This window comes from Pundamilia nyererei, unplaced genomic scaffold, assembly GCF_000239375.1.
Source record: "Pundamilia nyererei isolate P.nyererei 1_Seehausen unplaced genomic scaffold, PunNye1.0 scaffold00130, whole genome shotgun sequence".
Taxonomy (NCBI): Eukaryota; Metazoa; Chordata; class Actinopteri; order Cichliformes; family Cichlidae; genus Pundamilia; species Pundamilia nyererei.
The window spans coordinates 527018-538297 of NW_005187531.1; the positions used below are offsets into that span (position 1 = coordinate 527018).

Below are 11280 nucleotides of genomic sequence, written 5' to 3' on the forward strand. Positions count from 1 at the left end.
CATCCTTTTCAGGGCATATGTATGACAGGAGAACATTAATCATGTTCTTAATAATGGGAGGTTGTGGGTGGAGTTCTTGGGGCAGGTGGTGGGCAATGACCATCTCCCAGGCATTCACCAGATGGACATTCAGTCCTTTGAATATGGCCTTGAGCACTTTGAGTTGCTGCAGCGTGTACCAGTCACTGTTAGTAGATGAGTGAAGGAAACATGTTAAAGATTTGGGGTTTCCGGTCCGAATAACCACCAGTGTGTCTGGAGCCCTGGACAGCAGCCGCACCACTGCCCTGCGGATGGACAACATCCGCCGGATGTAGAACTCCAAGGGAAAAGTGGCAAAGTGTGCCCAGATTCCAAGTACTACAACGGTTTTGCTGCCTCCAACCATGTTGTCTAACTCGTTGGCAATATAATGCATCTCAATGGCTGGGACAGTAGTGCTCCGGAGAGGAGGACCATGGCAGCGGTACTTCACCATGATGTTGTGTGTAAAGTTCAGGGCCATGAAAGGTCCAGCTTGTTTCTCACTATTCAGGTCAAACTCCTTGAGATCTGAAAGTATTACAGAGGAAATAATGCGTGTGATAAGGTGTCTAAAGAAAATCAGAGGGGTGCCTGAAAGGGTTGTGGGGCAGTTACCTGGTAGTGTTGCTGTAAGGTGTTCAAACCACTGCCTAATGGTGGAGTCTCCATACATATGAATCACCTTGCCTTTCAGGCACTGAGTGATGGCCGAGGAAGTGTTGAACTGACGAATTTTTGTGCCACCTAGTCCTCGCCAAACATCTTGGTAGTAATAGCCCGAGGGTCCAGACTCCTCACTGCTCTTCTCCTCTGACTGTCCTGAGAACAAGTCAACAGACACGCTATATGACTATTTTTGAGTTATAAACAAGAAAAGACCCAAACAAAATCTTTCCTTTACCTGTATGAGTGAATGAAATCTAATATTACTTATAATTTTAATTTTATAAGACAGCTAGTTTGCTGTAGTTTTCTAACCTCACTCAAGTTGAAGTACAGTTAGTTTGTTTATGACTTTTTTAGTCCCAAAAAATATAAGTGCAGTACACTGGTGATTACCTAATTTAAATGTTTACCATCCACTGTTGAAGATCATCTTATCATGCATTTATGCACCACTATGACTACTGCTGCTGTTATTAGATCACTTCCTGGAAGTCCCATCCCTTTCATGTGCAATCTTAGAAACGTGGCATCAAACCATTCTGGATGGCTTTATTTTGACCTCCAGTGACACTGTAAGGAAACTTGGAGTCATGTCCCTCAATGCACATATTAAACAAATATGTATGACTGTTTTCTTGCATTAGTGCAGTATCTCAAAAATGAGAAATCCTGTCTCAGACTGATATGGAAGAATTAGTTAATGCATTTATTAATTCTAGACTGGACTACTGAGATTCATTAATATCAGGATTGCCTAAAAATTAGAGATGGCACGATACCACTTTTTTATGTCCGATACCGATATCATAAATTTGGATATCTGCCGATACCGATATGAATCCGATATAGTGTTTTTTAATCAACAAAACGTTTTTTTAATATCTTGCTGCATTTTGTATATGTTTATACTCAAGTTTAAATAAATAACAACACTAAAGCTATTCTGTTATACCTATATGTAAAAAATACACTGCGCCCAAAATATTTCATAGTTCAGCAAAACCAATCAATCTAATAAACTTAAACCTGCTCCATCCTCCCTATTCTGGTATTTTAAAGAGTACTTAGCAGAAATATTAAGCAACCTAACTAATAGGGTTGCAAACTCCCAGCAAAAACAAAATAGGGAGCCACCCTCCACCTCATGATGCTTAATCGATATAATCAAATTTAATTTGATGCAGGGGGGAAAATGCAGAGAAATAAATTATTTTTCAAGAATAATTAAATAGATTCAACATCTTTCTTCAACAGAATTGCACACTGCACAGATGGTATCTTCCCAAAGGAAAAAGTAGTACAGCTTACTAGGGTATATTAGACTTAACAGTTACTATATAACTGTCACTGTTACTATTTTTTAACTACACAGACATATCTGACCCAAAATAAGTGCAAGGGAACAGAATGGGACATCCAGGGAGCAATCTATAACTAATTACATTTTTGAAAATGGGCTTAAGATGCACAAAAAGACAACACTCAAGAAGACGGATCAGCCTAATATAAATCAGTTGAGGTCAGTTCCCAGAACTTTCTGATCATACCTCACATTCTTATAATAAACCTCTTTATTCTGGGAATAAGAACTGTTGAAGTTCATTTCATCCACATGTTATGAACTATCCATACAGAGGAAAAGTTACACTGTTAGTAGTTAATTCAAAATCCATAAACTATTAAATGTTCTACAAATGTTTATTTAATATAGGTGTTAACATCTGGCTTTACCTTTCATTCTTGGAAAAATGGTGACACCTGCAGGTCCTGAAGCTCGAATGGAGACTTTCAAGTTGACGCCACTGAGGCAAAGCACACACAATAAAAGTTCTTAAGAAAAGTTTAAAAGTTTTTTAAGCTAGAAATTTATTAGAGACGGCAGGCAGCAAAAACAGATTAAATCATATTAAACATTAAATAGTTGACAGGGAAACTGGCTAACACACAACAATGAAGCATTTTCCAGGTGGAGAAAAAGATAGTTCCCTCTTTTTGCTGTGGAGAGTAAAACAAAGAAAAAGATTGACTTTTATACTTTTACACTAAGGACATAAACGAAATCTTCACCTCTTAAAAAGCTTCTCCATGGTTGTGATGCTTTGTTGATATCCTCCATTGAAGTAATTCATTCTGGCATCACAACTCAGGTTATCTGGCTTGTAGCAGAACCAGGGCTCGCCTGTATGGAGGTCAGTGTAGTTGCACAGAGACTTCTGGGTTGGACGCAAACATATGTTACAGGTGGTAGTTTCAGTGACTGAGCCTGACTGGAAGACGCTCTTAAAGAAAATCCTGTCAGGGTGTTCTCTGTTCAGCCTGCGCAGCTCCATGACTGCCTCACTGGGGTGAACCAGTGTCACCTGTAGAAAACAGACTCAGAGTTTTGCAACCAGTTTTCAGATAAATACCTATAATTACTACAACCTTTGAATACAGCATCTTGATTCATGCTCAATCAACCCAGTAAGGAAATCCCAGAAAGTTGATTCTGTTCATCTGGATGTTTTCAGTGGGAGAAATGTTTCGTCACTCACCCAAGTGACTTCTTCAGTCTCAGCTGACTGCAGGTTTCCCCAACCTTATAAAAAGGGCATCTCCATGAAACTGAAGAAGTCACTTGGGTGAGTGACAAAACATTTATCCCACTGAAAAAACTACATACAGATAAATGGAATCAACTTTTGGGGAATTTGCATTTCTGGTTGGTGGTAAGTAATTCATTCAGATTATATGTTGGCAAAAAGAAACAGTGCCAATGGAAAGAAAACGTTACCTTTTGTCATGGTCAGCATTCCATTCCCCTGGTTCAAGTAGCATTAAAGACTAACTGTTTAATAAGGGCTATTTACAGTGGGTGGAGATACACAGCCCATATGGAAAAGATATATATAAATCTTATAAAGTTTGTATCTGTCTTGTGTGAAACTTGCATGAAAAGCATATAAGAGTGAAAACAGATATAAGATCCCTTGAAAAATTATATAATGAAACTTGTATGTTTTGGATACTTACTAAAACAATGTATGAAAGTAATGAGAAAGTGGCCACTTTCATGAGTAATCACATATAAGTTTTTACTATTTCTTTTCCATATGGGAGCAAACGGCCTTGGGTTGGAATTTAACCCATCTGCTGTTAGAATTGTCTAACAGCTATGGTTCAGTGGAAAAGATGAGTTGGCTCTATTTCATAAGCAAGCTATGATCATTAAATATTTGCAGCAAAGGTCTGTTGGGGAAGCAGCAAAATAATTTGTTTTGTAACAGATAGAATTCTTGTTTCTGTTAAAGCATATTTTGTCATCCAGCTCAAACCCAAGCTGGTGGAGACTCTGGAGGAAATAATTTGTTTTTAAAGCTTCAGCTATTGGCATTGAGGTCATGACCATACCTTGCTAGTTAGCAAGGAGCACCATACTTTGAATTCATTACATGGGCTTACTACAAACATGCTAACTTTAGTGCTAATAGTTTTCTCCTACTGCAGAAACTGAACACGATCTTGAAGTATAACCCGGAACCACATTCCCCCTCCATTACAGTTTCCATTAACACAAAAATAAGCAATATAAACATCACAATCTATGAGAACTTTGGAAGTCAGTCTCAGTTCCTTTTGGGGAACACATTTTTGCGGCACCTCCTCATTAGTTTCTTTTTTCACCCCCAGATTGCTGCTCAGTATTGCATAAGAATGAAGTGACTGTTTGGTCTTAGCATTTGTCCTAATGTCAGTATCTAAAAGTAGGGGTAACAGACTTTATGTGCAAATTTGAGAAGTAGGTTTCTTTATGCCAACGGCAACAGGAAGATAATATTTTACATCAGCTTGAAACATTACTTTACTATTAAGTCTTTGTCTAGAGAAATGGGAAGATGTATTTTTCTAAACATTCCAGTGACTGAAAAAAAAGAAAGATGGGATGTTGACATTTCCAATGCCTTCAACCACATGTAAAATGATACATTTTCTTAATCACCTGGACTTGTGCACTTCCTTTCCAGAGTAAAAAGAATACAGCTGTGTAGGAGCCATTGAGATGATCCACCACTTCTCCTGCAACACCCGCACCGATAGTTGGGCTGTGCAGCCGGGCAAGTAAAACGTCTCCTCCAAACTTTTTTGGACGGCCCTGAAAGTCCTTCATGTTAATCATAACCTCCAGCTTATCTCCTATTCGCCACTGGCCCCCTCCCCTCTTTGGAAGAATGGTAAAGGTGCTGTGGTCTGGATCACTGGTCTTTTCCAGGGAAAGAGGAAATGATAAAGGTGGCGTTTCAGGCCAAGTAATAGACTCTAGCAGGAGGTCTTCTTCTTGAGCCTCCTTAGGGGACAGCGGTTTTAACTTGCAGAAGTCATAATGCATGTCAGTAGACAGGGTAACAGCGGCAGGCCTTGAGAATATGCTGATGGTCTTCATTTTATTCTGAAACTGCAATATTAATCATTGAATTAAAACATGCAATACAATTCAGTACACCTAAGAATCAACATGTTCCATTATCCAGTTTAAGACAATGAAATCTGAATAGGGCTCTGAGAGTTGGAAACAAAAACATTTCATACAAAGCCAAAGTTGCAGATTTTGAAGCTGCTTAGTTGCCATGGTAAATTTTAAAAAGAGGTAAATACTAAACATAGTTGAAAACTGTTAAAAATTCTTCTCATGTGATAAGACAACAAAGCTTTTCTTTGTACATAAATGAATGAATCAAAATCCTTAAAATATATGCATTACCAATTTAACTAAGCCAAGAAATATACAGATACAGATTACACTCAGCTCTCTATGATAAGGCAAACTAAATGCAGTTGTATCAAATGCAAAATCTGGTTACTGGCAGAAATGTTGCCTTTCAGAAAATCACCAGGATTTGAATCTTATAATACCAATGTTTATAATGTGAGATACAAAATTGATTTAAATTTGGAGGGACTAATCAGTACTCTCCAATGAGTTGATTTGACCATAAACCTCACATACAAGGCTACATTAATTACTAGCTTACAACAGGGTTGCCAGGTCAGGGTGACACATTCTTCCTAACAAGAACTAAAGGACTAAAAAAAAAAATTAAATAGAAGTAAATAAAAAAGTAAGTTTAAAAAGTAAAAAAAGTTATCTCGTGTTGCAGATTAAATATTAGTATATGTAGTATTTTTGCACCACCAACAAGATGATTGTCGAAGGGCTACATCCAAAAACATGACTATTGTGGGGAGTGGTTTGTGGCTCCGCTGCAGGGGAGGGGTAGAGCAGTGGGTTTTCAGGGTGTGGTGAAAGATGGAGGCTGATTCACACACCTGACCTCATCATCTAATCATGTCTCCCCTTTTAAGGATGTTTCTGGGAGAGTGGTGTGTGCTACTTTAAAACGGGAAAATAAAGGATCTTTAAAAACTACAATGCTGTGGTCATCGGATCGCTCATTGTCACATTTACCTATTTAATCTAAAACCTATATAGCAGATGAAAGTCATGTGAAAGCACTGTATGACCTGAGAATTGCATCTGGCTCTTCATATGGACATCTGACACATCATACCTACATTATTCATTTAATCTTTTTTTCAACACAAAAAACTGTAGTCACTAATTAGAAAAACACAAGTTCTTACCTCCAAGGTGTTCGTGATAAATAACACCAGGAAAAAAAGAGTGAAGAAAAGGAAAATCCAGGCACATTTTGGGAGTCTAGTAAAGGCCTGTCGTTTACAAACTTGGAACTTCATGATTGGTAAACAGTCCACATCTCTGGCTGCAGTGTTGCACTATGACCAGTTCACCAGATACTAGATTTTATGAATGAAATTAAAACAAAAACAATAACAAAGTATATGTTAAAAAACAAAACAAAATGCAGTTGCAAATCCTCTCTCAATTACAAACTGTTTAATTGCTGAAACCAATATATTCTGTTGAACTGACACTATTATTATTTTTTATTGACTCATCAGAATATGCAGCTGTGGAGGACGAAAATCTTGATGTAAGTAGCAGTTAATGTGTAAAGAGTTGTAAAGACAGAAACATTTTTTGATTTATCAAACAAGTGGAAAAGAAAAGTCTGGTAGAGATCGTAGAAATAAATTCTCCCTAATCCATGTCCTCGGTTCAGATGTGTGTCAAAGATGTACGCGTCTACAGTTTAAGGAACAAGCAGAAGTGAAAACGGCAATATTTTTCTGTAGAAAAATGTCACACAGCGTAAAATTGCACAAAATCCCCTACAAAGCACACAAGTACATTAATAATGTATTGTAATGCTAAACGAATCTCATTTTTACATTTACTTCTCAAGTCTATAGCACATCTTACCTCAACGGAGAAGATTCTTTTAGTGAAAACCAGCGCTGAAGCTCATTGCATTGATTTGCTGTTTGCCCAGTTGTGACACAATGAATCAAAGACATACCAAAAGTTAATTATTATCCAAGAGCGACTGTACTCTGTCCACTGCAAATTAATGCAAAGGGGAAAATGCAAATCTTCCCCTGAGTCCCTGGTAGTCTTTTTCTTGGCCCACCCTGTTAAATTTACTGAAGTATGATGTTTATACTAACCTTACACTTTGTAAATTTATAACATAAACAAAAAAAATCAGAGTGAAGTCATACTTTTTCACAACACTGCAGTTGTGCTCAATCCTGCTCTGATTCTTTCTCCTCACTCAAATGTTTCTGGTAAAAATCTCTGTGTTGGTGCGCGCACATCTTGTCATGGTTTTAATTGAATATGTAGGAAAAGAGTTCATTAATCCTGTTCTTAATAGTGGGTGGTGGTGGGCGGATGCTGTGGGCCAAGCTCATCTGCCAGGCGTCCACCAGATGGACATTTAGTCACAGTTAGTAATTGCCTCATCAAAGCTTTGTGGTTTACAGTCCGAATGACTACCAGTGTGTTTGGAGCTGTGGATAGCAGCTGCACCATCGCCCTGTGGATCCTCTGCAGCAGGATGTACTCAGGATGTGCTACATCATAGTGAGAGACAGTTGAGATAGCTTTCTTAGGTTGCTGAAAAAAGAATTACATCTAACTGTCACTAACTGTAACTCATGCATGTTATGTTATCTGCCTACGCATGAAGGGCCGTGAACCCTGACATATAAAACTGTGTATCTAAGTGCTTCCTCTTTTAGATCGACACGGAAGGTAGTATTGTGTACATCTCCACATGCATGTGCTTAATAAATGATTGTGGATTGACTGGACCTGCTCTGAGTATTGGTTGTTTGTTCTCAGCCCAACATCAAAGAATTCGGGACAAGAGGGAAAAGGTTAAGCTGCAGTGTGTGAATAAAAATCTAATTGGTGTTACAAAAAGTTTTCAAGGTAGTTCTGCTTTAAGGTGTTCAAACCACTGCCTGATGGTAGAGTGCTGAGCTGAGGACCTGTGCCACCTAGTGGTCTCTGCAGAGACTGGTTACTGGAGAACCAACAAGCCAGGTGTTTTAACACAGGTGCACGTCATTGCACGATCTTCTCATGCAAAGTGGCATGTATTACAACTGAGCAAGCACAGCTGACTGGTGTTTCATTGGAAACGGTGGCTAAAGTGCTGTCATACAGATTCTTAGAAAAGATCCCAGTAACCACATTGGAAATTGCAACATCCCCAAAAAAGAAAAAGTGCAAGAGCAGCTCATCGTCATGCTGCTGAAACTGTCAGCGCAGGATGTGATCAGACTCAAGAATATTCTGTCAGTGATTACAGGGAGAAGGATATGGAGTCAGTCCATAAACCACCCAATGTACATTTGTCAGTTGTGTGCTGCAAAAAGAGCCAGACACTTATAAAAAATAATAGTTTGGTTATCCTTCATCATATTATTGAATGACAGGCAAGTACAAGTGTGCCTACAAAGGGCAGAGGTCTGACCCTTACTGTATCCGATCAGTCCTCATCTCTGGTTGATTTTTGTGGTTGAGTAAAAGGAGGGGAAAAAAAAACAAAGCGAAAATTAATTAAGTGACATAAACAAACCGACAAGTCTTTGAGTAGGTATAACAGAAATTCGGTCCACTAAGAAATTCTCTGAAATAGATCAGCTATTAACTGAGGCCCCAACAAGAGTTTGGACCTTTTCTAACATAATGTCAATATTTGAATAGATTTTGACTCCACTGTCTGGCACCACAGTTACCCTTAAAAAGAGCACATAAGTGTTTTCAGTCTCAGGGCACATGTCTCTCTGCTGATGGTAAAACTTTTCTGCCCTAATTTAACCAGCTGCATTTTTACGATAGCTGCCTGTTTAGATCTAGTTCATGTGAATGTTGTTCAGCCAGTCCACTGAGCCATTTGTTGGGCCATGAGTCAATGCTGACATCACAGTTTAAATTAATTGCATAGTTCATTTTAAAATTTTAGTTTTTTTTTCTTTTTTTGTTGCTGTTTTTAAAAATTGCAGCTGTTAAATTTGAATGTTTGGATTTTAAAAAATCGATAGATCGATGGAATTTAAGGTAGTTCAAACAGCAGATAGTTTCACAGTGTTTGCACTGACAGCAGATTTGAACATTGTGTAAAATATAAATAAAAGCAGAATGCAATGATCTGAGGATCTCACAAATCCATATACACAATAAAACAAATCATGAGGAATATTAAATTTTTCAACTGAAACATTTACTATGTAATGAAAAATGTTAGACTATTTTGATTTTGGTGGCAGCAACACATCACAATAATGTTGAAATGAAGGAAACAAAAAGACTGGAAAAATAAATGGTACTGAAAACCAGCGGGGGTTTTGCTGATAGGTAAAATGCCATCAGGTCAGTTCGTAGGATGATTTGCTCCTCCAAATATGGAAACAGAGCTAAATGCCCCCCAAAAGATGAACTATTACATTCCAATCTAATTCAAACTAAATCTATAGTAAGTTTGTATTGCTTTCATCTTTAACCCATTTATCGTTGGGTTGTACAGAATACAGGGGATGGACAAAAGATTTTAAACACTCTTTGTTGCTATAGCTATTTGCTGGTTAGTGTGTTTTCTTAAACTCTCTCTCTCTCTAACACACACACACAGAAATCATGTGTACTACCCCAAAAAACTCTCTTGAATCATTGCTGTTAGACATGATGACAAGGTTAGATATAAAACTTGAAATGATTTAAGGCTAAACACACCAAAGCTGACATGCTGCTTTATTACAGAGCAGCAGATTGGACCTTGCTCAGCTGAGTCTGGGCCACACTCTGCTTGTGAATGTGGAACAGCATAAAGGATCTCTGCAGTAGTTAAGTTATTATCCGACAGATCTGGGCTGTTTCCCTTGAGCCAAATGGACTTCCTCAAGTGAAGTGTTTTCTACTTCAAAGGCTCATCAGTTTACACTGGAATCCATTTTTTGTTTATTAAATTTAATTGCCATTATGATTACACAAGTTTGTACTGATTTTAGCTTTAACATCCAGTCTGGATCAGATTTTGCACTTGTGCAATTATTTTGCAACTCTCATAAGTCCATGTTTTATTCACAACAGAACACAGAAAACATGTCAAATGTTAGTTTTGAATTTGATGAGAGCAAAAAAGAGGACAGGTTTGGCCAGTGTTTACCACTGTGCAGCATCCCCTCTTCTTTCAATGAGAGGTTTGCACTGCAGATTCTTCTACTGTGATGACATGCTGCAGTATGCAGTTTAGCATTGTGTTGCTGAAATATGAAAGGCCTTCCTTGAAGAGTTGCTAAAACTTGTGTATAAGCTTTCAGTAGTGATGGTGCCTTTTCAGATGTGCAAGCTGCCACTTCCATAGGCACTAATGCACTCCCATACTACCAGAGATGCAGGCTTTTGAACTGAGTACTGATAATGAGCTAGATGGTTGGTCTCCTTTTTAGTCCAGAGCAGGGGGCAGATCTAGAGAAACTTTTTAGGGCATCATGAAAATCAGATGGAGTAGCAAAATACAAGCAATACACATTCTTTAATATGTACTATATATGGTTAAAATATATAAAGTGCAGTAAGTATATTCATGTTTCATATAGACTGACTTTCTTATTAAAATTAGCCCAAATAATAAAACATTTGAGTTATATGTAAAAAAAAAAGACATAAATGAAATGAATTTATGAACCGTAAATGTCAGTTTATTTAACAAATAAGCATACAGCCAAAAAAAGTATAAAGTCCAGAAAGCCAAATGAGGTGGATCGATTAAAAATGAATTTAAAATTAAGACATTAGGGGGAAAAAAACAGCATTTAGCCTACACTGACATTTGATATACTCTCTCAACTTTTCTGAAATTTTGATGTTGATGTATTGATGTGATATCATTTTTAGGAATGTGTGTACAGCTTCCTAACAGGCTCTGCTCCCCATGCATATCAATGATCCTTTGGCCAATATTACAGTTCAGTGTTTTTCCTTTTTTGAACTAGTTTTACCATCACATGTTGGCCGATATCAAAGTCTGTCAGTTCTCAGTCCTGATGAAACATGATCTTTTTATTAACTTTATTGCTGTTGTTCATACATGAAACCATGGCCCACCAATTCAATTCAATTTTTTTATTCAGGAAGGGCCAGAGTCGTCTCTATTTTTTGAGGCGACTGAGGTCCTTCAACAT

The 11280-nt window shown here is 37.8% G+C and overlaps 1 protein-coding gene across 1 annotated transcript in view; it reads right to left on the bottom strand.

Annotated features, from left to right (window-relative positions):
- LOC102211519 (NXPE family member 3-like) overlaps positions 1 to 5110 on the bottom strand; it is a 6290-nt gene extending 1180 nt beyond the window's left edge. The window contains exons 1-5 of the mRNA XM_005743365.1: positions 4670 to 5110; positions 2758 to 3050; positions 2422 to 2492; positions 640 to 834; positions 16 to 552 (exon numbers count right to left, since the gene is read on the bottom strand). Of these exons, the coding sequence (XP_005743422.1) occupies positions 16 to 552; positions 640 to 834; positions 2422 to 2492; positions 2758 to 3050; positions 4670 to 5110 (1537 nt within the window). The remainder of the gene's footprint in view (positions 1 to 15; positions 553 to 639; positions 835 to 2421; positions 2493 to 2757; positions 3051 to 4669) is intronic.
- Positions 5111 to 11280: the final 6170 nt, after the last annotated feature.